Source organism: Phycomyces blakesleeanus, assembly GCF_001638985.1.
Source record: "Phycomyces blakesleeanus NRRL 1555(-) unplaced genomic scaffold PHYBLscaffold_1, whole genome shotgun sequence".
In the NCBI taxonomy this organism is placed as follows: Eukaryota; Fungi; Mucoromycota; class Mucoromycetes; order Mucorales; family Phycomycetaceae; genus Phycomyces; species Phycomyces blakesleeanus.
The window spans coordinates 1335326-1359311 of NW_017265134.1; the positions used below are offsets into that span (position 1 = coordinate 1335326).

The 23986-nt window shown below is 39.7% G+C and overlaps 7 protein-coding genes across 7 annotated transcripts; 2 read left to right on the plus strand and 5 right to left on the minus strand.

Moving 5' to 3' along the window:
• The first annotated feature begins 246 nt into the window (after window positions 1-246).
• PHYBLDRAFT_76807 (hypothetical protein) lies at window positions 247-5266 on the plus strand. Its single transcript, XM_018443189.1, has 17 exons — window positions 247-355; window positions 421-511; window positions 583-1040; window positions 1102-1268; window positions 1360-1608; window positions 1662-1806; window positions 1860-2477; window positions 2535-2747; window positions 2829-2996; window positions 3067-3258; window positions 3353-3547; window positions 3611-3808; window positions 3863-4073; window positions 4127-4353; window positions 4424-4713; window positions 4772-4902; window positions 4967-5266. The coding sequence occupies exons 1-17, from the start codon at window positions 323-325 to the stop codon at window positions 5152-5154; spliced, it is 3774 nt and encodes a 1257-aa protein (XP_018298719.1). The 5' UTR covers window positions 247-322; the 3' UTR covers window positions 5155-5266.
• PHYBLDRAFT_176535 (hypothetical protein) lies at window positions 5258-6852 on the minus strand. Its single transcript, XM_018437796.1, has 4 exons — window positions 6372-6852; window positions 6072-6257; window positions 5413-6005; window positions 5258-5350 (listed from the first exon to the last, which is right to left on the minus strand). The coding sequence occupies exons 1-4, from the start codon at window positions 6844-6846 to the stop codon at window positions 5330-5332; spliced, it is 1275 nt and encodes a 424-aa protein (XP_018298720.1). The 5' UTR covers window positions 6847-6852; the 3' UTR covers window positions 5258-5329.
• Window positions 6831-10557, minus strand: PHYBLDRAFT_129312 (hypothetical protein). Its single transcript, XM_018429278.1, has 14 exons — window positions 10489-10557; window positions 10295-10415; window positions 10106-10215; window positions 9788-10012; window positions 9605-9718; window positions 9258-9516; window positions 8811-9115; window positions 8668-8739; window positions 8481-8601; window positions 8306-8403; window positions 8140-8240; window positions 8027-8090; window positions 7299-7924; window positions 6831-7234 (listed from the first exon to the last, which is right to left on the minus strand). The coding sequence occupies exons 1-14, from the start codon at window positions 10516-10518 to the stop codon at window positions 7105-7107; spliced, it is 2376 nt and encodes a 791-aa protein (XP_018298721.1). The 5' UTR covers window positions 10519-10557; the 3' UTR covers window positions 6831-7104.
• A 2662-nt stretch (window positions 10558-13219) lies between these two features.
• On the minus strand, window positions 13220-14035 carry PHYBLDRAFT_129314 (hypothetical protein). The gene has a single exon (XM_018429279.1). It carries the CDS (start codon window positions 14028-14030, stop codon window positions 13377-13379), a length of 654 nt encoding a protein of 217 aa, XP_018298722.1. The 5' UTR covers window positions 14031-14035; the 3' UTR covers window positions 13220-13376.
• Window positions 14036-14239: 204 nt separating this feature from the next.
• PHYBLDRAFT_76810 (hypothetical protein) lies at window positions 14240-16168 on the minus strand (the record flags this gene model as incomplete). The annotated part of the gene is made up of 5 exons (XM_018443190.1): window positions 14240-14632; window positions 14757-14977; window positions 15080-15798; window positions 15889-16082; window positions 16139-16168. The coding sequence occupies 5 exons, from the start codon at window positions 16166-16168 to the stop codon at window positions 14354-14356; spliced, it is 1443 nt and encodes a 480-aa protein (XP_018298723.1). The 3' UTR covers window positions 14240-14353.
• Window positions 16169-16298: 130 nt separating this feature from the next.
• PHYBLDRAFT_129316 (hypothetical protein) lies at window positions 16299-19111 on the minus strand. The gene is made up of 6 exons (XM_018429280.1): window positions 19081-19111; window positions 18872-18969; window positions 18682-18815; window positions 18353-18625; window positions 17620-18276; window positions 16299-17427 (listed from the first exon to the last, which is right to left on the minus strand). Exons 1-6 carry the CDS (start codon window positions 19095-19097, stop codon window positions 16531-16533), a joined length of 2076 nt encoding a protein of 691 aa, XP_018298724.1. The 5' UTR covers window positions 19098-19111; the 3' UTR covers window positions 16299-16530.
• Window positions 19112-21832: 2721 nt separating this feature from the next.
• PHYBLDRAFT_129319 (hypothetical protein) lies at window positions 21833-23908 on the plus strand. The gene is made up of 4 exons (XM_018429281.1): window positions 21833-21941; window positions 22058-22109; window positions 22252-22418; window positions 22563-23908. Exons 1-4 carry the CDS (start codon window positions 21869-21871, stop codon window positions 23798-23800), a joined length of 1530 nt encoding a protein of 509 aa, XP_018298725.1. The 5' UTR covers window positions 21833-21868; the 3' UTR covers window positions 23801-23908.
• The last annotated feature ends 78 nt before the right edge of the window (window positions 23909-23986 follow it).

Consider the following 23986-nt stretch of genomic DNA (forward strand, 5'->3'; position numbering starts at 1 on the left):
TCGTTGTAAAATATTAGCATCCATTAGACTATCCTTTTAATTTGAATTCTTACAAAGAAGACTTCCCTTTTAAAAGCAATAGCCACTACTTATTTAAGTACTCAAAATAAAGGGAATAAACTATACATGTATATATATTTTAAAACATAAAAAAATGTCGCTTTAATGGATTTCGTGGTGCATTTAGCTGTTCCCGCGCTTAGCCTTGCACGCGTCAGAAGTCCATTGTCAGCCCTTTCGCGATACGCGTCCCATATAATTTTTTTTTCTGTTCCTTAACATTTCATCACATTATCATTTCTCTCCTTTTAAGGACATTAAAATGGCAAGAAGTAAATCAAACACTTCGAAGCAAGTATGTGAAATACCTTGTACATTCAATAAAGTTTTTGTCTAAATCTAGAATGATTTCTTTCTTAGAAAGCTTCCATTAATGATAGTACAAGGCGTTCGGATCGTCCAAAGACTGTACCCGAATTATTTATGAGCCAAAAGCAATTCGCCATTGCAGGTGCGTCTAAATTTTATCGAATTTCAATAAAGAATGTAGTCAAAATCATTGACATTTCTTTCTTTCTGCAGCATCGAGAGGAGAACAAGATGATTCAGATAATGAGAATGAATCAGATAGCAACACTAGTAGCGATGATTCAGACAACGAAACCAGCAGTGATGATGAACCTTCTACCCACAAACAACAGAAAAAGGGATCCAAGAAAGTTGGAAGCAAGGCATCACAGAAAAAAGGAAAATTGACCAAAGTTAGATTATCCAACTCCAGTCAACTCTTGGAACAGGTTGCAGAAGAAGATAATAATACTAGCTTGTACGACATGGTCACCAGCAAGACTGCAGATATTGATGGATTGGTGGCTGTTTGGGTCAATGAATATGCTTCACACAAAGTCGAATCTTTACGTGAGCTAATCAATTTCATTATCCGGAGCTGTGGATGCATGATGGCAGTGACTGCCCATGCTTTCAAAGGAGAAGACATCGCAGTAAATGCAATGAAAGAACTTCAGGAAGAGTTGGTTAAGGTAAGAAAGTGATATTTCTACATTAGCTTACTCTTTTTTTTCTTATCTATATTTTTTCTAGTTACCCCACCACGAATATCCTATTATTTCAAAAAGCAAAGATTCTAAGCTATTGAAAAACAACTTGTTGGAATTCTTCCAAAGTCTCGTCGAACAATGTCAGCACGAAATTATTTTCGATGGTACCCTTATAGAGACATTACAGAGCTGGCTGACTACAATGTCAAGGTACATAGTTGAAACTGACCAGGCCATTGTCAAAGTAATCAATATAAGTCTATCAAATTAACTTCTTTTATACATAAACACATTTACAAAGCTCTGTTTATCGTCCATTCCGTCACACAGCAACATTAATCGCTTTCAAAATAACGAGTGCACTTGCGACTATTTCCGAAAAATTAAAAGACGAATTATCAATTGTTACAAGACAATTGAGAACAGAATCCGCCAAACCAACAAACCGTGCACGACCCTCTGCAAAAATTAAGCAACTTCAGCAGAGATCCGAAAAGTTAGAAACGAGACGTAAAGACCTTGAAGAATACCTGAATGACTTTTTTGAGAGGTGGGTATTTGACGATTTATCCCATTACACCAAGTCTTATACGATATTCCCAGTGTATTCGTACATCGTTCCCGCGACGTAGAATCAATTATCAGAAACGAGGCTATTAAGGAGTTATGTGTTTGGATGCAACTCTATCCCTCGTATTTTATTGACAACAGACATCTGAGACACTTTGGCTGGGCTTTCAACGATCAGGTAAAAAAGATATAAAAAAAAGCAGGAATTAGTCTGATCCCAAATCTCTACAGAACACCCTTGTTCGATCAGAGGCACTTAAGTCTGTCACACGACTTTGCAAAATTGAAGGAAATGCTGCTAATCTTCACGAGTTTATTGGTCGCTTCAAAGCTCGTGTTGAAGAGATTGCATTATATGATATTGATGTTTCTGTCAGAGTCCATGCCATTGGATTGTGCAGCGAACTACACACTCGAAAATATGAAATGCTCGGTACAAATGAACAGAGAAAACTTTCTGATCTTATTGTTTCCGATATCCCCCGTGTGCGCAAATCAGTTGCACCATTTGTTAAGACTTTGATTGAGAAAGAGCTCGTGAAACCAAAATTGATCGAAGTAAACGATTCGCTCTCAGGAATGGTAGTTGATGCTCCTCAGCATGATAATGATAGTCGCAGAGGACGCCCCAATAGATCAACTGCTACAGTAGCTGCTTCAGCCAACACAGCATGGGTTACCTTCAAGTGCATCGCTTCTTTCTTGGTAGAACGTACCGAATCTGCCAGAAGCTCTCTCCAAAACAATGGTCAAGATAGTATAGATATTGATGAAACTGTCTCCAGAGATACACAACACATTGTGTCGAACACAATAGAAGCCCTCTGGGGGCAAATGAAGGATCTACATGTAACTATTCAAGATTCAATATCATACTAGGATAGGGTCTGCTTACACTTTTTGTAGGATTTTAAAGCAATGTCGGACTATCTCAGTCGTGATCATTCCAGAGTTCAACAAAATAGCAGACGCAATTCTCTTTCCACTGCTACTGAAATTGATGAATGTTATAGACTCACTGAGGATGAAGAAACCATTCTTATCACTGCCTTTGTCTCATGTCTTAAGATTGGTATTCAAAGAGGATTTGAAAAGAGTTCAGGAAAAGAGAAGAAAAAGGTAACTAAATGCAGAAAAATATATACTAGTGATGTATATTTTTCAAGCCTTTTAATTCATTATTACATTTATCATACTCAGGATGATCAACAAATCGAAGAGATTCGAAACGATGTGTCTCGTCATCTTGTACAATTCCTTCCTAGTCTTTTGATCAAGCACAGTGACAATGCATCCAGAATGATCCAGCTTGTCTCTATTCCTCAGTTGATGAATTTGAGTGTATACTTGGAACTTCGTATGTCAAAGGTACAATTATTTTTTGCGTAAATTATAATCGTAAAAAATCTGGTATACTCAATCACTCTACTTCAATAAGGAATATGAGGATCTTTTGGAAAGTCTTATGAAGGTTTTCCTTCGTGCCACTTTACCAAAGCTACTCAGAAACTGTGCCGAGTCTTTGAAACACATTGCAGATGCCACTTATCTTGAGGATGTCAATCGCAGTCAATTGATTGAATTACAAGAGCGTGTTGTTGGCCAAGTGAGAGATTCATGCAGAGGAAAGGTTGGTCACCAGTTTATTAAGTGTAATTTCCAAAAGAAAAGAGAAACGCTTAAATACTAAACGTCTGCATGCATATGTGCTTGTATATGTTTAGGATCTAGCTACTGCCCGCTTTACTGTAGACGATGTACATTCCATATCTGTTAGCATGCTCCGTCTTGACTATCTTTCAAACTTTATCGACACAACTGATGCCATGGATGAAACAGAAGATATCAGCACAGATGTCACTACTCTAGTTGGTGGTGTCGTTGAAAGATCTGTGTATGGGTATGAAAAGGAGAAGCAGGTTTGTTATTACCAGAATTACATATCCAGGCTTTTTCTTTCTTTCATTAATCACTTTTTATAGATGCACCTCTCAGCCATGTCAGTATTGTTCCGTTACGCAGCATGGAAATGCAACACAATTGTATCTGATCCCGAAATGACCAGCGTTGGTCAACAAGCAGCTGCAAAGTTGAATAAGAGACGAGACTGGATTGTTGACAAATTTGTGGATATCGTAACCATCACTGATGTGAATCCCCTGACCGAAATCAGACACGCTGTATGTGTTTACTTTTTATAAGGAAGAATATATAATTACTCATGTTATATGTAGAGCTTTGGTATTCTTGTAGATCTCTATTGGCTGTTCTCTAGTGACATGTTTGCCAGCCACTCATCCAGTGCATTTTTGGCCCACTTGTATTTGCCATGCCCTGAACAGCTTCAGTCTCAATGTGTTGAATACATCACAAAGGATATTGAAGCACGCAGAAAGCTTCTTGAGGATACTGCTAGTGACAGTGAGAGTGTAACTACAAGTAATGGTAAGTTACGTTGTACTTTATATATGATGCAAGGTTCTTATTTCTACTTATAGAATCCAAACAAGATTTTGTCAAGTTAATGACAAGCTTTGCTCGTGGTTTGATGCTTGATATATTTGATGTTGAACACGCTACAGTCTTGTTGAGCCAGTACGGCCATCTTGAGTCAGAAGTGGACGATGTTATTAAAGCATTGGTAGAAGAACTGAACAAGGGGTTGGTTTTGAACCAGGGAATTGCCAGCAACATATGCAAAGCCTATCTTGAGTCTCTTAAAGAGGTAAAAAAAGCATATTCACGTCAATATTTTTGTTGTAATCTAATTAACTTGAAAAAAAAAACAATAATAGTCATTTGAACTTGACGTTGATCAATCGCAGCGATCAATGGACAATACAGTAAAATTAGCACGCTTGCTTAGTCACTCTATTAAGCGTGTTGATCAACAAAATGTCGTTAGACGTGTCTCTCAGGTCATTTGCACTCATATTCATCTTGATGGTATTCGTTACGCCTTGTCCAAGGCAGCTGAATACAAAGAAAAGGGAAATGATGCCGCCAAGGCACTCTTCCTCAAGTTCTTCAAGGTCCTTAGTGTATTCGGAAAGCAATTAACACGAGCACACGATGTAGCCAAGATGTGAGTTGTTTGGCTGCAATATAGACATTTTATTAAACACACAATGCTTTTTTTGTAGTCATCAGAACCTTGAAGATGAGTTGGTAAACCGTGGATTGACTGTTGAAACTGGAGACAAGGCGTGGGATGCATACCACGGCTATATTAAGACAATAGATGATATCCTCAAAAAGAGTGGATTGCGTTATGGTATGTTTGTGTCTCAAATATAGCTTGGGAATATAAAGTTAATTAAACTGCGCTTTTTTTTTAGATCCATCCAAGAGAGCAGAAATGGCTACACCTAGGGCAGACATGGCCACTCCAAGAGTGCCTGATGATGTCATGCAGGAGGTAGAGGATGACATTGAGAACTTTGGCCGAGATAGTACCAAGCGTGGAATTGAATCTGTCGAAGAGATGGAGATAGAGACTACCAATATTTCAAAGCGAAGACGCTAAATATTCGTTCTTCTAGAGTCCATATTATAGTTCAGCATTTGTTTATTCCCCAAGAAAAAAAAAAGAAGAAAAAGAAGTTCATTTTTCATGTATAATGACTTTTATGAAACAGAGATTTATTGTTGTTGCCTTTGTACTGCAGTGCGTGTGTGTGTAAATGTATATATTATTATATTTAAAATAGGGTTCCATCGCTCTATTGATTGAATGTATTAGAGAAAGAGAATCTTTGCAATTTAAATCATAAATATTATTTACCTCCATGACAATGGGTGGTCCAGCTGTATCTGGTCTCAGGGTAGCAGCAATCTCACGACCTGCGGTCCAGGTTCCTCCCTCTAATACCTGAGCTAAAACAAGGTCTTGTCCGAGTTTCTTCTCGACTGCTTTGTGAATCTTGTCAAGATAGATTACGGTCAAGGCACGCCATTCAACGATTAATGAATCACTGCCTTCAAAAGTAGGAAGCTCCTGGCCTTCGGATGTACCACGCTTGACCTGAGCTGGCTTAAGTTTGAGTAACCCATAGTCCACCAAAAGACCACCGTTACGATATTCAGGTAAGCCTGTCATCTTCTCGGTTCCCTTGATAGTAAGGTCAATCGAAGATTCAATTGCTTCCACCAAAGAATATGTAAGCCACTGAGAGAGCTTGTGGAAGGGAACAAGGTTTTCGTAGTTTCCCTTGTCTTCCAGACAGCTGCATGGCCACACATCACCCAATTTTACACCTTCAATGGTAACACGCGCTGGCCACACATCGGCAAGGCTCATGATCACTTCCCAGAGCTTTTCGATTGACACCGATTTCTTACCATTGTCGTCTTCCTCAACATTGGCTAAGAGGTAGTCTGAAAGCCAAGTTAAGTTAATTATATAATTCACATCATAGACCCAAGAAGAAGAAAAAAACTTGCCTACAAGGTTTCCAGGGCGGCGAGGCTGTCCGTCAACAGTGGGAAAGAACTTCTTTTGCTGTTCCAATACTTTTGACAAACCCTTCAAAAGGTTTGAGCGACCTTCGAGACCAACCATTGTATTTGCGGAAGTTACTTGGAACCCCTGAGTCATGCGTTCAATTGAGAGCTGCGCAAGGCCTTCGACTATAATGACATTGAGTTTAGCTATATTCTGACTAAAATTTCTGACCCTATATTTGTTGTTTTTTTCTTGATTTTCTCACGCCTGGTGTTTTTCTTTATGGGTTATGCTCTTACCATCAACACGATCAGGAACTTCCTTGGAGCTCGAGAAGTAGCCTTCTTCAAACATATCAAAGGACGCGACGGCCAATCCCTCGGACCGACCAATTAACTCTCCATCCTTTGCCTTGTATTTCCATGTTTGACCTGCACCAGCATCCACCAATACGGACGCAATAACCAAATCAATTAAACGTCTAGCACTCTCAATCTTGTCGAGCTTCTTCCAGCGGGTCTCGCGGATGTTCTGCAGACGGTCCAAACCATCATTAATACCAAAGTGACGCAGACGTGAGTGAGGGGGGATCTTTGACAAATCAGGGAAACGTCTCTGAGTAAGACTGGCAACATGGTCCACAATCTGGGGTAGTTTTGAATCATCCACATCAAAAAAATCAAGTTGGTCTTTCTGACCCTTCTCATAGACCTGACCACATCGATCACGGATAGAATCAAGTGTTCTAAGGTAGTTTTGGGGAAGAACTGTCATTTATTTTGAGATAAGAGTTAGTAAGAGCAGAGGAATAGGAGAGAGACGATAAGAAGATCGGGCGAATTAAATGGGTGATTTATACAAAGTACTACTTTCCTTTTTAGGAATTTTTATAGTTAAGGCTAACCTAAGCATTGTGATTATAAAATATAGATATATATATTTTTTATGAAATGTGACATGTAAATGATTTTTTTTTAAAAAAAAAAAGCTTGATGATTTTGTATTATATGTTTTAGTTTTCTTCTTCTTCTTCTATGCACTAATAACCCATCTAGTGCCCTTTCTATGCATCTCAACCTGGATAGGTGGTAATGGCCAACCCTTTGGTCCAAAGCTAGGAACAACATATACCGTTTTCTTATCTTTTGTCTGTTCGCTGTACCTGAAAATATATGGCTATAAGTCAGATTTTGTACTCTCAAAAAAAGCTATAATTGTTGGCTTACTTTGGAATAGGGTGATCAAGTGGTCGTCCAAACGAACAAAACTCTTTACCGATTTCTGGCAGCCATTTTGTATCAATGGCAGTAACTCCCTTGAAGCAGGTCTTTGTTGCTCCCTTGAATAGTTCGTTGTACACCAAAGCAATAGGAGGCTCCTGGCTGTACAAAATAGATCCAGGGTGAATGAATGCTTCCTCTTCACTCCACATCAACTTGTAGGCTACGCCTCTTGCGTTCTTGAAGCGAGTACCGCCCTGACCACCGTTTTCAATCACGTCTTTACGAATAGCCACGGAATCGATGAAGCCAGCAGTGATGACTTGTTTAAGAAATTTGATTTGGCGCTTTGTAGGAGGCAGCATCTTAGGATCAACCCAGACATCCACATTCTCAAATAAAGCAGCCATAAGGTTAGTAAGCTGCCATCGGAGCTTTCGAATTTCTTCCATGGCCTTTGAACGCAAGAAGTTCTCTTCACAGAACTCAGCTGTGGCACCTGCATACTCATAAGCACCCACAACATTCAGCAGCTTGAGAATATCGCTAGATCGGTCCAACCCGGCATGCTTGATTTGTGACTCAAAATACTTCTTTCTCATCAATCTTCGTCTGGCTTTTGCGATTTCAGTCTCACGGTTAAGACCCTTTAATTCTTTGTGGTCCAAGCTATCATCATCGCTATCATCTTCATTTTCTTCTAAGTGGTATTCTTGGATAAAAGGATCTCCGACTGACAAAGCAGCAACAATGGCAATAACGAATGGTAAGCAGTCTTGCTGATTTCCGATGACCAGCCTATGATACGATTCGTTAGATTTGTTTTTATATTAGTCAATTAGCTTACATTTTAGCAAACCGAGGAGTGACAGGAAGATTAGCCATTGCTTGACCGACAGGTGTGATATGCTTGACATCTGTATCGATAGCTCCAAGATACCCAAGTAGCTGATATACGCACAGATAAAATTAATACCATTTCCTCTTTAATATTTTGTGTTTCCAGTTTGTACCTTCTCCGCTTTGGAAAGAGTTTGTCTTTCTGGTGGGGTGGGGAAGGGGAAGTTGACAACGTTGTCGATGCCCATAGACTTCATGTTGAGTACAACACCTGGTATATAATAAAAAGCACAAGCAATATTAATATTTATATACAGTGTTATTTGCCGTGTTGAGTAAGCTACATACCTTCAATAGGCATGCGGCTGATTTCTGGAGTTGAGAACTGCTCAAAATCATGATCAAATACAGCTGAAGAATAAAGTCTGTAACAGTGACCAGGTCCTGTTCTTCCTGCACGACCAGCACGCTAAAAGTCACACCTGTCAGATAAGCTGCTATCTTTTTTAATATTGATTATCTATTATGAATATACCTGACCCGCGGATGCCTTGGAAGTCCAATCAACTTCGAAGGACTGGACACCAGTTTTGATATCATACCGTCGCTACAAATAACACTTTAGTTAGCCGCTTGCCTCCTACACATATTCGACTATTCTCCAAGTATAATATTTACCTCCTTTGCTTTTCCACAATCAACTACATAACGAATACCAGGGATTGTAACAGATGTTTCTGCCACGTTTGTGGCAATCACACAAAGTCGTGTTCCCTCTGGAGGAGGTTGAAATACACGAAGCTGTGCTTCCGTAGGCAAGGAAGAATATAGAGGCAATACGTGAAGAGGAGCTGCATACGAAATAGTGTAAGTAAACTTTCCATATTCGCATTTATATATATACTCCCACTTACCATCCTTAGTCGATACAAGTTCTTCTTCGTCAAAACCAAGATCGCTATCACTGTCATCGGAATCGGATTCTAAATCAAAATCTTCAACTTGATTTTCACCCAAGGCGATCTCTTCGCTCTCCATAGCAGCTTTGAGAAATAATTTTATATGTGGATTAATCATCTTTATTATCAATGTATGATACCCTCTTATATGTTTTTTTTTCCTTACCTTCTCCTGGAATAGCAGCATCTCGTTTTAATTCAAGCTCTGCTGCTTGTCTGATGCGTTTGCGCTCCTCAAGAGCCGCCTTTGGAGGAAGCGAAGGGTATTTCTCGCGGAGTAGTTTACAGAGATGTTGAATTTCATTTTGACCCGTCAAGAAGATAAGAATACCACCTTCCGGTAAGCGATCGTGAATCTTTGACACCTTCTTAAATGCTTCGGCAACATGATCTTCAGGCGTACGTTTGTTAAAGTGGATAGACACCTGTTATAAAATAATTTATTTGGTTAGATTTTCTTTGATTAATAACAGTAATAATGTGCTTATACTATTTCCAATACAATATACTCACTGGATATTGTCTTGCATTCACACTGATAACAGGTGGTGGTTTAGTGAACAGTGTTGAGTTTTCTGTGAAATCGGAAACACGGAGAGTAGCAGACATGATGACTACACGAAGAGGCTAAATATCCAAGTACGTTTAGTATATTATTCCAGAAATTATATATATATATATTTTATGTATGTCTACCTTGATCTTGGCACGATCTTCGCGACTAAGTTCTGCTCTTAATTTCAAGACTCTGCTCACAACACCAATAAGAATATCTGTATTCAAGTTACGTTCGTGCGCTTCATCGATGATGATAACAGAGTACTTTGTCAGCAAAAGGTCTTGAGATAGCTCACGCAAGAGTACACCATCTGTCATGAATTTAATACGTGTTTTTTCAGAAGTTGTTACATCATAACGGATCTATAGAAAGTCCCGTTAAATTGTTAGAGTTCTGATTTTTTGTGTGTTCTTTTTTTTTTTGAAATATTAATAAAAGATAAATAAATTCATTACCTGATGAGAAACAACACTTTCTGGAAGGTTTAGTTCATAACCGACACGCTTTGCCATACTAACTGCAGCCACACGACGAGGCTGTGTAATAGCAATGAGACCAGGGTTGTCTACAGCGGATAAGAGCAATAAATAAGCACCAGCTATTTCCTTTATTCTGATTATCCAAATAATAAATAACAAACTCACCGCTATCAGGATGAGACCAACCAGCCTCGTACAAGAACTGGGGAACCTGCGTGGTTTTTCCTGAACCAGTCTCACCACAAATGACTACGACAGTGTTGTTACGAATGGCTTCCATAATAACCTATCAGTATTTATACCATCGATTAATAAAATGAAGGAGGTATAGTTATGCTATGTCTCATATTTAATTTTACCTGTTCTTCACCACACACTGGTAGCTTCATGCGAGCTTCCTGTACTTCCTTTGTTCTGTTTACAGGAACATAGAATGGCTAATGGTGGAGGAAGAATAAAGAGAAATATCAGTGAACAGCCCACTTGTGATAGTTACGTTTTTTTATTTTCGAAGTTTTTACCTTTGCAACATCCGAACTCAAATCACCCTCTCTGTTGCTTCTCAAAAGCTGCAGCTTAATCTCATCCACCTCTTCCTCTCTTTGTGCAGGAACAGGGACATTCTTTGCAGCTTCTACAACTTCTTCCAAAGCAGTTACATCCGAATACGTAATATCCTCAACCATTGATGTCTTGGGTTTGTCTTCCTCTTCATCGCTGTCACTATCATTAGCAGAATCCGAACTATCAAATGAATCATCCGATTCGATTCCCTTTCTCTGCTTATAACGTTTCTTGGCTGATTCAGGGATAGTAGACTAAATTAAGGAAGCAGAGCAACCTTCTTTTAGCTTTGTGTCTACAGCCTCTCTAATTCCTGTTATTTACCTTCTTCTTCTTTCTCTTTCTCTTCACCAACGATACTGCAGGTCCATCTTCAGTCTTCTTCAGCGCACTTCCAAAGTTGGAGTTTTCCGCAGCAGCAGCTGCCTCTGCGTCAGCTTTAGCCTGGATTTCCATCTGTGCAAGCGATGCAGCTGAAAAAGCTTCCATTTCTTCATCATCGATTTCCTTTTCTACCACAAGTCTAATATCGGTATTGGTAACATCCATGCCAGCCTTTTGTTCCAACATTGACTGCCGCAATTTTTCTCTCAGAGTTTGTGCGGATCGTCCGATAAGTTTAGATGACTTGAGAAGGTCTGAAGACCATGATGAAACACTGTTTTTTTTTTAAAAAAATGTAAGTAATTCACTTAAGTCTCTACTTCTTCCAAACAATACTTACGCAAGTTTAGACATCAACCCTTCACGAGCTTCTTTTTTCAATTTTTGATCCTAATCCCGAAATACGGGGCGTTAGAAGTACGGGCCATTGATAGTCTGCTGGATCAATCGACTTACAATATAGTTGTTCAACTTCTTTTGCTTCTTTTTGGATAAACGAGGTGCTGGCTAATATAATATTTTGTTTAATATCAAAATATTCAATTACTTCTTTCAGACTCTTTCTAGTTACTTACTGGCGGTGCTTTTACTGGAGGGGCTGGAACACTATGTATAAATAAAATTGGCTTTTTCTTTAATTCAATTACTTTTTTTTATCAAAGAAAAAAGCAAGCTGCACAACAATTGACAGCATGTAGTCATGTCAAGAAAGTCTAATTGAGACATTGTTCTCATTAGCTTTACCTCTTTTCAGAATCTCCGGTGTTCTCTCCATTATTTGCAGCATTTGTTTCTGCTGCAGCTCTTGCTTTGGCTGCCTCTAGTAATGCTTCTTGTGCTGCTCGCTTTTGTCTTTGTCGTGCTTTTCCCATGAGTTTAGGACTGGATCGATGCTCAATGAAATAAGATCTCGAAAGGGAAAAATTTTCTTGGAGCAAGTGATTTGCATACACTCCGACAACATTTAATGAAAGACTCAATTCCAACACAGACTAAGCAAGATGTCTTTATTTTGAAGTATGTCTAAATTTTAAGCATCTTGTCTAAATATACTAATAAGACATCATGACTTTAATGCTTTAGACATTTTCGGAGGGTCTATAGTTTAACTGTCTGTAAATCTTTTAATATCTACCATGCTTAAGAGTGCTTTGAAGATAATAATGTAAGTTTTATCGATATAGCTGTTTATTTAATCTTTGTAAATTGATGAAAGATTAGTATAATAAAAAAGCAGGCTGTCATTTCGGTAGTTTAATATCTAACTTATATCAGTCTTCTTGTAATACCCACAAACTTTCTTATTTGAAAGATTTTATACTATACGGAATTCTATGTAGGATGCTGCTATGAAGTCTAAAGAGTACACACAATTATTCGATTACATGATATGTAGCCATACTCAGTTAATACTTTTATAATCAGATATTTACTAGTACATAATATGCTTTTCTGCTCAAAATAATACTCATACATCGATGCCAAGTTCAAAAGAGCAGTTTTAGTTTTACTTTGGCAATTCCAACTTGTCTTAAGACAGATATCTTTGGGCTTTACAAAAGGTACCAGATATAGGTATAAGTACTTTATATACATAAATAAAGAAATAAAAAGAGTGAAAGAGAGAAAGCAAGTTAGAGACGCGCTTTGGATGGGGTTGACCAAGTACTGTTATTCTCTCCTTTAATTTGAATAGAAGTTTTTATAATGGAGAATTTAACATATAAAATATAAAAGACCATATCAGTTTTTCGAATTGGATCAATCCTTTGGCCCAGCTTCCTTTCTCTAAGCCCGGAAAATTGATGAAATATATATGTACATGTACCATATAATATTTATGCTATTAATTCACGTACACCAGTATATTGTAAGAAAAATTGTTAACATCTGGATAAACTTGAATGTTCTGGTAGTCCTTAAATCTCTGATCTTTCTGAATCTTAAATTCGCTTGCTTTTTACATCCATAAAAGGTAAATTGATAATCTCGTTCAAATCACTATTTTTCAGTAGCAAAAAGTCAAAACATATACAATTTTGCAGCCAATTTATATCTAGATACTAGCTTAGACTTATTAAGCTGGCCTTTCATCATTAATGATATATTTACTCAATAGAAAGCACCGAAAGACTATTTGGTATATTTAAGATATGTATATTTATATATTTGTATGTGTGTACAATGTCTACTATGTAAAAAAAGAGATTATTAGGGCTGTTGACAGTTTGACGGCTTTTTCCTTTTCTTTTGGTGGCAATCAATGCATAAACTCCAACAGCTCCAACAAGACATATATTTATTTGTTGATGCCATATTGAGCCTTGTATTCCTTCATCATCTTCAATTGATCACCATATGTGCCCTTCTCTTCCATATATTCAATGATGTGATCCATAGTGATAATGGCCCGTATAGGAATGTTGTTAGCCTCCTGGATGGCTTGAATCGCGCTTTTGCCAGAACCATCGGGGGCAATTTCAGCGCGGTCAACAGCAACCAGGACACCAGTCAAGACACCCTTCTTCTCGCGAATGATACCGATAGACTCGTTGATAGCAGTACCAGCTGTAATAACATCGTCTACAACAACAACCTTGCCACTCAATGGAGTACCAACGATGTCACCACCCTCACCGTGATCCTTCTTCTCCTTGCGGTTGAAAGCAAAGGGAGCTTCAATAGAGTGTTGGGAAGAGAGAGACATAGCGGTGGCACAGACAAGGGGAATACCCTTGTATGCAGGACCAAAGATAACGTCGTATTCAAAGTTGGCATCAAGGAAAGCAGCAGCGTAGAAACGTCCAATAGCATTGAGAGACTTTCCGCTGTTAAAGAGACCAGCGTTGAAGAAGTAAGGAGAGGTACGACCAGATTTGAGAACAAAGGAGCCGAAGCGAAGCACCTCGTTAGCAAGAGCAAATTCAATAAATTCACGTTGATATTCCTTCATGGTTTACAAGAGTATAAAGGGATAAAGATGGATCTTGCCAAGTGGAACTAATTTCATTAACGCGTGGCTTATAATTTATATTAGGCAAGATCGGATGTATTTTGTGACTTTGCCTGACACACATCTCCATTCACATATCCATTTCCCGCTCAAAACATAATATATAAATATATATATATATATGAATATGTATACTTGTGCGTATAATTCTAGTGTATAAATGTGTATTTTTCTATTTTTCTACAAACGATCTTTTTAAAATGTTCCTACAAACAAGCTTTATATATCTCAATTGGCCTTTTTTCTTTATACATATACGAGTTTTAGTTGACAAACTTATTTAGGCCTGTGGGTAGAATAGAAGTAATATGATCTTTGGAGAGCGCCGACTTGATACGATCTTTAGCTGGGATAGAGATGTTTTGCTCAGGGGTGTTAAGAAGAGCATCGAGTAGTGCAAGAACAGCAGTAAGAACAGTAGCAGTAGGGTAAGCTCCAGTTTCTGCTGTCCAGTGACCTTTTTGGAGATGTGGCAGAAGAATATCAAGATATATATCAGGTAACGGCACTTTGGTAGCCAAAACAGAAGCTACTTCTACAGTCTATTTGTTGTTGTTGTTGTTGTTGTTGTTGTTGTTTTTGAGTGGAATAAATAAATAAGCTTTCTTTCTTTCTTAATTTATTATTATTATTATTGTTTGAGAATAAAACATTTTGATTACTTGCCTTAATGCGTACTAGACTGTCAGGGGCAGTGCAATAGGTTACGATAAGTTGGTGGAGGATACGATTAAGAGATCTAGTGACATCTTTAGGTGCAGCAAAACCAACCAATAGATTGAGTACTGACAAGGCGGTGATTTGACGAGTGGCAATGAAGTGTTGAATATCGTGAAGTAGTGACTTGAGCGTTTTTTCCCATGCCATATGCACAACGTGCATCAAACCTAGCATGCAACTGCATTAGTGCATATACTCCTACGCAGTAATAATAATAATAATAATAATAATAATAATAATAATAATAATACAGAAGTATCACGACATACCCATGACTTGAGCGTCTTCTCCAAGTGTATCAAGAAGACCAGAATCAACAAGATCTTGTGCACACTGTTTTCCCAATAGGGCAATCATATCCTGAGCAGCCTGAACAACTTGAGGGAATCCGTCGACGGAGGATGTCAAAATTACGGGCAGTAATTGGTGTGCATGATTGTATCTGTCGCTTGGGGGCCAGGCAGCAAAAAGGCGACCCACAGCCTGCACGAGGGCTAAACGCACCTGAGGTGCGTGGTCATACATTAGAGTGGGCACAATGGGTGCACGCCCAGTGGATTGGTCCTGAACAAACAACACATCCACGTACCGCGCATTTCTTAAAAGAATTGCTTCCACGGCTTCTAGTCCCAGAACTCTGAGGGCTGAATGACGGTGCACCAACAGAGTCGTCGCCATATGTAATGGCTTTTCTCCTGCATATCCAACCAAAACGGGTGCTTCTCTAGCCAAGCTAACCAGTAGTTTTCCGGCTTGCTTCTGTGCTTCTGGGAATGCATCTTCGATCCCTATCTGAGCAACATCCAGCAATACCTCCACATCCTTTACTCCAAGTTTTGACGTTTTAGTGACAACTTTCTGTACTATGACCAGCCACTCTGCTCTTGTCTCTTCAGTTGGCTCTACTCCCGGCTTGAGGCGTTCGGATGCCTTTGTGATAATTGACATTCCCATATTCGAATCAAGATCTATTGTTTTTTGGACTGATCTAAATCACAGTAAATATTTGCCATTGACAATGGACTAAGCTTGAGCTGAGCTATGGTTTATCGCAATTGCGTTATTTGTTTGTGTTTACCTTATTATGAGATTCACAGCTTGTTCTCGGATGCCATCGATGGCACTTGCAGTACAGTGCAGTAATGTTGAAAGTAATTTATCAAAGATGATCTCATGTTCTAATGTTGACTTGAGAGCAAGATCAAGTGCTTGTAATGCTTTGCGTTTAGCAGGACGATCCCGTCCAGATAGATCTTGTAATACAAGACAATCCTTTTTTTTTTGTTAATTTTTTTATATGATTCCTTTGCAATAATAGCCTGCTTTACATTATCATACTGTTGAGTTGACTCGCTCATTGTTATTATTTTAAAGAGAGAGAAATTAAAAGAAAGAAAATCGGGGTCATTAGAAGAGAGACTTGGTTGTCTAAATCATTAGTATGAATATATTATTACTCTTATTCTTAATATTTCTGACTAGTGGCTTATTGATAAACATTGTTCTTTATAAATAACGCGTTTTGTTTCGTTTCATTGTGGAAAATATCTTTAATGATTTTTTTGAAATTTAAGAGGAAAAGATGCATAGAGATGGGATGAAGATACAAACAAGGAGGAGTGATAAAAGTGGAGGTTTTGGATTGTGAAAAGAAATGAAGTAGGAGGTTTTTGATGGGATTGTCGAGTTAATTTTTATGATTAAGTGGAGGTTTTTTCCTTTACTCGACGGTAACAGACTTGGCCAAGTTACGGGGGAAATCAACGTCAACACCCTGGAGGACAGCAAGGTGGTAAGACAACAGCTGGAGGGGAATGATGTTAACAAGACCCTGGAGACAATCGGCAGTCTGGGGGACCTGGATAGTCTTGTAGTCGTTGATGAGATTGGTATCACCGCTGTTGCAAATAATGATGGGCTGACCCTTGCGGGCAGTGACCTGTTGAAGAGCGCTCTGGACCTTGGGGTAAAGGGAATCCTTGGTCATGATGAGGATAACGGGCATGTTCTCATCGACAAGGGCAAGAGGACCGTGCTTAAGCTCACCAGCCAAGATACCCTCACTGTGCATGTAAGAGATTTCCTTGATCTTCAAGGCACCCTCAAGACAGGTAGCGTTCTGGTAACCACGACCCATGATCAACAAGCTCTTTTCTCTGGACAAGGTCTGAGCAGCCAACTGCTGGAGGCTGCTGTCAGAGGCAAGAACCTCCTTAATTTGACCGGGAAGACGGAAGAGGCCCTCGATGATCTCCTCACGACGGGAGGTCATGGAGGTGCGGTCGTCTGAGAGCTGGATGGCCATCATGACGAGAGCAATGTACTGGGAAGTGTAGGCCTTGGTGGAAGCAACACCGATTTCAGGACCGGCATTGATGTGGACACCACAGTGGGTCTCGCGCGAGATGGAAGAACCGACAGTGTTTGTGACACCAACAGTCAGGGCACCACGTTCCAAACAGTAACGCATGGCAAGGATAGTATCGGCAGTCTCACCGGATTGGGAGACGAAGATGCAGACATCATCACGGAAGATAGGAGTGCGTCTATCAAGGAAGTCAGAGGCCAGGTCCATCTGGGTAGGAATCTCGGTCAACTCCTCGAATGTGCCACGAGTCTATAATATAATGTTATTAGTACCCAAGAATCAAATAAAATATAAATCCGAACAGCGAGATCGAATCAGAGGAAACGGTGTACTCAGCCCAAAGAACCAAGTTACCAGACCACAAAAAAAAGCTAATCCAATCCAATCCAAAACCAAAACCAAAACCAAATCCAAATCCGAACCAAATAAAAGAGTACTTACAGCCAAACAACTGTGGTAAGAGGTACCGCAGGCAATGAATACGATACGTCTGGCGCGACGCATGATGGGAAGGAAGCCACGAAGACCACCAAGGGTAACCTTGTGGTTCTCAAAGTTGACGCGACCACGCATGGTGTTGACGACAGACTCGGGCTGCTCGTAAATCTCCTTCTGCATGAAGTGGTCGAAGGAACCCTTCATGATCTCAGCCAACTCAATCTCAAGAGTTTGGATAGATCTGGAGGTAGCACCACCCTCAGCACCACGACGGAGACGGTGAATGTGGAGCTCACCATCAGTGATGTGGGCAACATCATCATCCTCAAGGTACAAGACGCGCTTGGTGTGCTCGACAATGGCAGCAGCATCAGAAGCCAAGAAATACTCGATAGGCTGGGGGAGACCGTCCTCGCTCAAGAAAGCTCTGGACTGGCTGCGACGCAACTGGGGATGACCACCATCAGCGGCCAAGAAATGGTTGGTCTCCTGGATGGGGAGAGCCTCGGGAACCTCAGAGGTACCAAACTCAACATCAACAAAATCAACCTTGAGCTTCTTGGCGGTCTTGACACCGACCAACAAGGGAGAACCACGACGGGTGGCAACAACCTCGTTGGGGAAGTGGATGCTCTTGAAGATGAAAGCAAAAGAACCTTCCTAAAAATAGTGCTGAACGATTAGCGGACTTGTTGATTGTTTTAGATTGTGTTGATCAATCGATTAACTAACTCACCAATTCCTTGGCGACCAGCTTGACGAGGTCAGTGAAGGTAAGGTTGGTAGTAGACTTCTGGCTATCCCAGATGTACTTGGTGAGCTTGGCGACACACTCAGTATCAGTGTCGCTCTCAAAAGTGAAGCCCTTCTTCTCAAGGAGGGTCTTGATCTCCTTGTAGTTGGTGATGATACCGTTGTGGACAATCACGAACTCGTTCTTGGCGTCAGAACGGTGGGGGTGAGAGTTGAGCTGGGAGGGCTGACCGTGGGTAGCCCAACGGGTGTGTGCCTGGATATAGTGTGTAAATAAAATTGCCAAAGATGTAATTAAGATTTAAGACTTACCATGCCACAGTGGCTGATGAAGGTGTTGGTGAAGTCGCAGCTCTGCTCGTTAATCAACTTCTTCAAGGCAGCAACCTTGCCGACCTGCTTGTAGACGTAGATCTCGTCCTCCTTGTCGCCATCAACAGCGAGACCTGAGATGGGATGAGTATGATTGCAAGATGAGATGACTTTAGTTTTTGTAATTTACCAGCAGAGTCGTAACCACGGTACTCGAGACGGGCTAAACCATTGGAGAGGGTGTCAAGGATGAAGCGACGGTCGCGCTCGACGAGGTAGTTGAGGTAGCTATAATGATTGATTGATTGATCGATTGATTGATAGATAGACAGATTGATTGATTGGTGTGATGATTGTTAGGTGAATTGTGTATGTACGTTGTGTAGAATAAGCACATACCCAAAGATGCCGCACATGTTGAGATTGATGGAAAAGTAAAGTGGAGAGAAGATCAATTGAAAGCAGAAAATTGGGCCTCTTTTATGGTCTTTACGTCAACCGTCACCCCTAAGTTTCTATCTCTAGGCTGGGTTATCTTCCGCGGGCGTGTGGCAGGCCTCCGAGGGATGCAGAACAAAGAGAAAAATTGGGCGGTCTGTCAAATAGACGGGCTATTTTTATCTTGCCTGGTTTATTTTGGCTTCACTAACAAACGAACCGACCTATGCATCACGTGCTGAGTTCCCTTTTGGCCATCCGTTTACCTGTTACCAACTCAGCATCAGGCCAAATCACAAAATGTGCTTCTCTTGCCTCACCCTTATTTCCACTATTTACTGTAGGACACATCTTTACACGTGTTTGCTTCTTTGTTGTCTGCAAATGCGGAGTACTTTCTACGCACAAGGAATCAACAAAAAAGAGGGTACGCAATCCAGTCATCCACAGGCTCTTTTTTTATTTTTTTATTATTTATTTCTTGTTTATTTTTAACCCAAATTGAATAGACAAAAAAAAATTTTTGGACCAATGGAAGAAGAGGTTTGAGATGCAGTTTAATAGGTTTTATAGAAAAATGAATGATTCATATGAGAATCTCTGCTTATAAAGCTATAATAAAATACAAGGCTGTAATGTATTGCTGGTTTTGTCGGCTTTAATTTTGATACGTAATCCCATCAAGACATTTGCCTTATTTTATATCTCAAAATATAATATATATATATATATGAAGCATGTTTTTCCTGGCTTCTTTATTATTAATAGGCACACAAAAACAAAACGTTTAATTTATATATATACACGCCCAATGATTTATTTTTATATACTTGTGGCAGCTTTTAACAACATCAGTGTTTCTATTGGCTTACAGAAACAAAACACAAAGTTAAAATGTGCTAATGCTCAGGATTTGCTGTATAAAATGGTTAGAGCAAGCCAAAAAAGGATTGGCTCTATTTTTGGTTTGCCCTGATTAAATTTCAGATAACACAAAAAATTGAATGTAGGGGAAAAAACAAAAGAATAGAGTGCCAGAAAAGGGAAAATTTTATTGGACAATGCCCATCAATTAAAAAAAAAAAAATCAAGCCATAATTTTGCTATCTTTATAATTATTCTACGCATGAACATGAACATTGTAACATTGATGCTTTCACCATCAACATCTCCATATTTCAAATAAATTTTGAGTACCTGAACGCCATTAGCTTTGAAATTTTCTATCTCAAAGAAAGAAACAAGAACAACAAAGTATTACATCAAACATTGACACAATGGTGTACCAATTGTCACTTGTCAAATGTTAATTGTCATGGCAGCATTGTGTAGCAATCCATAAGCACTATAAATTTGCATGGCCTAATTTATAGCATTATCATATATTTGCTTTGGCTGTCATTAATTTCAATCTTTTGATATGAGCATACATATATATATATAAAGAAGTATTCAAAAAAAAAAACTAAAGAATTATAATAATAATAATTAAGCGTAAAACAGAATGTTTGTAAATCATTCTTTACTTCTTTTTGCTGTACTCGCTAGCATTACTTAAATTTAAGCGTGCATTCGACCATGTATTACTATTATTTTTTTTGAAACATATAAGCGTATATCTATTTTAAAAAAATATGATATAATTAAAAACAGGCTATTTTCAATAGCAATAAAAAACAAATTGCACCCCAGCATATTGCCTAATTTTAGCAATTAATTATCGAGATCTCTGTGTACAGCCACCTTTACCTTTTAGGAAGGTTTAGAGGGACCATCTTCTATTAGTTTGACGGACTACTAGGTCTTTTTGTATATTATCGCTTTATAAAGCTATATTATATTTATATATATTGTTTAAATCAAGTTTATGCTTACTGTTTCTTTAAAAAAAAAAAAGTCTTTTTAACAACTAAAAACAGCCTGTAATAAACATATCAAAGGTTAAATAGTGACACATGGCTATTTTATAATCACAAAGAGGTATAATACACAGGAACTATGCTTCTTTAGCAAGGTTTGGGTTCATGAAATAGCTCTTTTGAAGAATCATTCTTTTTGCCAAATTTTGCTTACAGATTATAGACAATTAACCGGGAACCATTACAACAATAGATTTATATACTGTATCCCTTTTTAACGCGAGGCTTGACAATTGATACGGAACAAATATATTTTTTATTTATTTATTAATTAATTTATTTCTTTATATTTACTCTTGTTATATTTTTCGCTTAATTACATTGTGTTGCATCATATATAGCTATTCACTATAAAAACCAGCTTTCATTAAACCAGAATGTTCTTTGTCTGTTTCAATTTAACTGACCAGTTCAACATCATGGCACTCTTCTCACTCCGCCATGACAAACCCTTAATTCGAGAAATGAACCCCCCAAAAAAAGAAATCAGGCACACCTGTCCTTAATCAATTCATAAATGACACACACACACATTTAAAGCACTTGCAGCACGGAGTTCAAGGCGTAAAGTAAGAATACATTTGGACCTACTAATTTTACATATCAAAAGTGTCAAAGCTAAAATAAATATGGCCTGGATTGTCTACGTCAGATGTGACTTGCTTACTTCCACTTTACCTCAATATGCTTGATTGGCTGGTCAATTGATTGGCCTCATTTGGGCCTATTGAAAATTTTCTACACAGCGCCAGTCAGTTTATATCCACCCCGGTCCCCTCCCCCCTTTTTTTTTTGTGTGTGTCTTTGCAAAGAAAACCAACAAACACGACATGCAACTCCATCGCTTCCTCACAGCATCACGTAACGCCGTCCGCGCTAGCCGCGCCAACGCTGCTCTTTCCTGTAAGAAGATCCGCCGATATTCAACAATCAAACTAGTTCTTTGTTGTTGTTATTTTACCCCTGTATCTACATATATTGATGGAAATACACAACTGTATTCAAACTCTGTATTCTAGCCCGTACCTACGCAACTGCTGCCGTAGCCAATGTTGCCCCTGGCCAGATTCGGTAAGTAATACACGTCTGTGGGCTATCCATAATTCTTGTATTTTCGATTGTTCAATTTATCAACGCCTGTCAAATGAACTAAACATAAACCCCCTCCTTTTTTTTGCTTTTTTTTTTATAAATTATTATAATAATACTAAAGCTCTGTAATTGGTGCCGTTGTCGATGTCCAATTCGAGCAGGATAACCTTCCCGCCATTTTGAACGCCCTTGAGGTACAGGACCACACCGGTGGTCGTCTTGTCCTTGAAGTCTCCCAGCACTTGGGTGAAAACACTGTCCGCACTATTGCTATGGATGGTACCGAAGGTAAAATTATATTAAATGAAGAAATTTACAAGCCACTTGTGCTGTGATGTGCTGTGATGTGCTGTGCTATGCTGTGCTATGCTGTACTATTAGTGTTCCATTAGTGTGTCTTGTGTCATTTTCAATTAATCGCCATAAATAAAGGTCTCGTCCGTGGTCAAAAGGTTCTTGACACTGGTGCCCCCATTACCATTCCTGTCGGTAAGGAAGTTCTTGGTCGTATCATCAACGTCATCGGTGAGCCCATTGATGAGCGCGGTCCTATCAACGCCAAGTCTTCCCGCCCCATTCACGCCGAAGCTCCTGAGTTCGTTGATCAGTCTCCCACCCCTGAAATTCTTGAGACCGGTATCAAGGTTGTCGATCTCTTGGCTCCTTATGCCCGTGGTGGTAAGATTGGTCTTTTCGGAGGTGCCGGTGTCGGTAAGACTGTGTTGATTCAGGAATTGATCAACAACATCGCCAAGGCCCACGGTGGTTACTCCATCTTCTGCGGTGTCGGTGAGCGTACTCGTGAGGGTAACGATCTTTACCACGAAATGATGGAGACTGGTGTCATCAAGCTCGAGGGTGAGTCCAAGTGTGCTCTCGTCTTCGGTCAGATGAACGAGCCCCCAGGAGCCCGTGCCCGTGTTGCTCTTACTGGTTTGACCATTGCCGAGTACTTCCGTGATGACGAAGGTCAGGATGTGTTGCTCTTCATTGACAACATTTTCCGTTTCACTCAGGCCGGTTCTGAGGTGTCTGCCCTTTTGGGTCGTATTCCCTCTGCTGTCGGTTATCAGCCCACTCTTTCCACCGATATGGGTGGCATGCAGGAGCGTATTACCACCACCAAGAATGGTTCTATTACCTCTGTCCAGGCCGTTTACGTACCCGCTGATGATTTGACCGATCCCGCTCCCGCCACCACTTTTGCTCACTTGGATGCCACAACTGTCTTGTCTCGTTCCATTGCTGAGTTGGGTATCTACCCAGCTGTCGATCCCCTTGACTCCAAGTCTCGTATCTTGGATCCCCGTATTGTCGGTGATGAGCACTACAAGGTTGCCACCCAGGTCCAGCAGATCCTCCAGAACTACAAGTCTCTCCAGGATATCATTGCCATTCTCGGTATGGATGAGTTGTCCGAGGAAGATAAGCTTGTTGTCGAGCGTGCCCGTAAGATCCAGCGTTTCTTGTCCCAGCCCTTCGCTGTCGCCCAGGTCTTCACTGGTTACGAGGGTCGTCTTGTACCTCTCCAGGATACCATCCGCTCTTTCAAGGAAATCTTGGACGGCAAGCACGATGGTCTTCCCGAAACTGCCTTCTACATGCAGGGTGATATCAACGATGTCATCAAGCGTTCCGAAGAGCTCGCCAAGGAGATGGGTGGCCAGTAAAGAAAATTATCAAAACGTGTTTTAGACAAGTGAGAACATTCGAGATAGACAATATCTTATTTTACCCTGTCTTTTGTAATTAAAAATCTTATGTCCTTTGTACCATCTTAACCGTTTTTTTTTTGTCAATTTTTGTGTAAAAAATGCTCTCATTTTGGAAGTTTTGGAACATATATTAAGGAGTTA

Coding starts and splice junctions, on each gene's coding strand:
- PHYBLDRAFT_76807 (XM_018443189.1), top strand. CDS start 323: ATGGCAAGAAGTAAATCAAACACTTCGAAGCAA. Junction 512..582: donor AAAGCAATTCGCCATTGCAG/GTGCGTCTAAAT, acceptor TTCTTTCTGCAG/CATCGAGAGGAGAACAAGAT. Junction 1,807..1,859: donor GCTGGGCTTTCAACGATCAG/GTAAAAAAGATA, acceptor AAATCTCTACAG/AACACCCTTGTTCGATCAGA.
- PHYBLDRAFT_176535 (XM_018437796.1), bottom strand. CDS start 6,846: ATGACAGTTCTTCCCCAAAACTACCTTAGAACACTTGATTCTATCCGT. Junction 6,258..6,371: donor AGTTCCTGATCGTGTTGATG/GTAAGAGCATAA, acceptor ATGTCATTATAG/TCGAAGGCCTTGCGCAGCTC. Junction 5,351..5,412: donor GACCACCCATTGTCATGGAG/GTAAATAATATT, acceptor TTCAATCAATAG/AGCGATGGAACCCTATTTTA.
- PHYBLDRAFT_129312 (XM_018429278.1), bottom strand. CDS start 10,518: ATGAAGCTACCAGTGTGTGGTGAAGAACAG. Junction 10,216..10,294: donor TTGGTCTCATCCTGATAGCG/GTGAGTTTGTTA, acceptor TATCCGCTGTAG/ACAACCCTGGTCTCATTGCT. Junction 10,013..10,105: donor AAAGTGTTGTTTCTCATCAG/GTAATGAATTTA, acceptor GACTTTCTATAG/ATCCGTTATGATGTAACAAC.
- PHYBLDRAFT_129314 (XM_018429279.1), bottom strand. CDS start 14,030: ATGAAGGAATATCAACGTGAATTTATTGAATTTGCTCTTGCTAACGAG.
- PHYBLDRAFT_129316 (XM_018429280.1), bottom strand. Junction 18,816..18,871: donor CCGTGGTTACGACTCTGCTG/GTAAATTACAAA, acceptor ATCCCATCTCAG/GTCTCGCTGTTGATGGCGAC. Junction 18,277..18,352: donor AGCTGGTCGCCAAGGAATTG/GTGAGTTAGTTA, acceptor CACTATTTTTAG/GAAGGTTCTTTTGCTTTCAT.
- PHYBLDRAFT_129319 (XM_018429281.1), top strand. CDS start 21,869: ATGCAACTCCATCGCTTCCTCACAGCATCACGTAACGCCGTCCGCGCT. Junction 21,942..22,057: donor CGCCAACGCTGCTCTTTCCT/GTAAGAAGATCC, acceptor TCTGTATTCTAG/CCCGTACCTACGCAACTGCT. Junction 22,419..22,562: donor TGCTATGGATGGTACCGAAG/GTAAAATTATAT, acceptor CCATAAATAAAG/GTCTCGTCCGTGGTCAAAAG.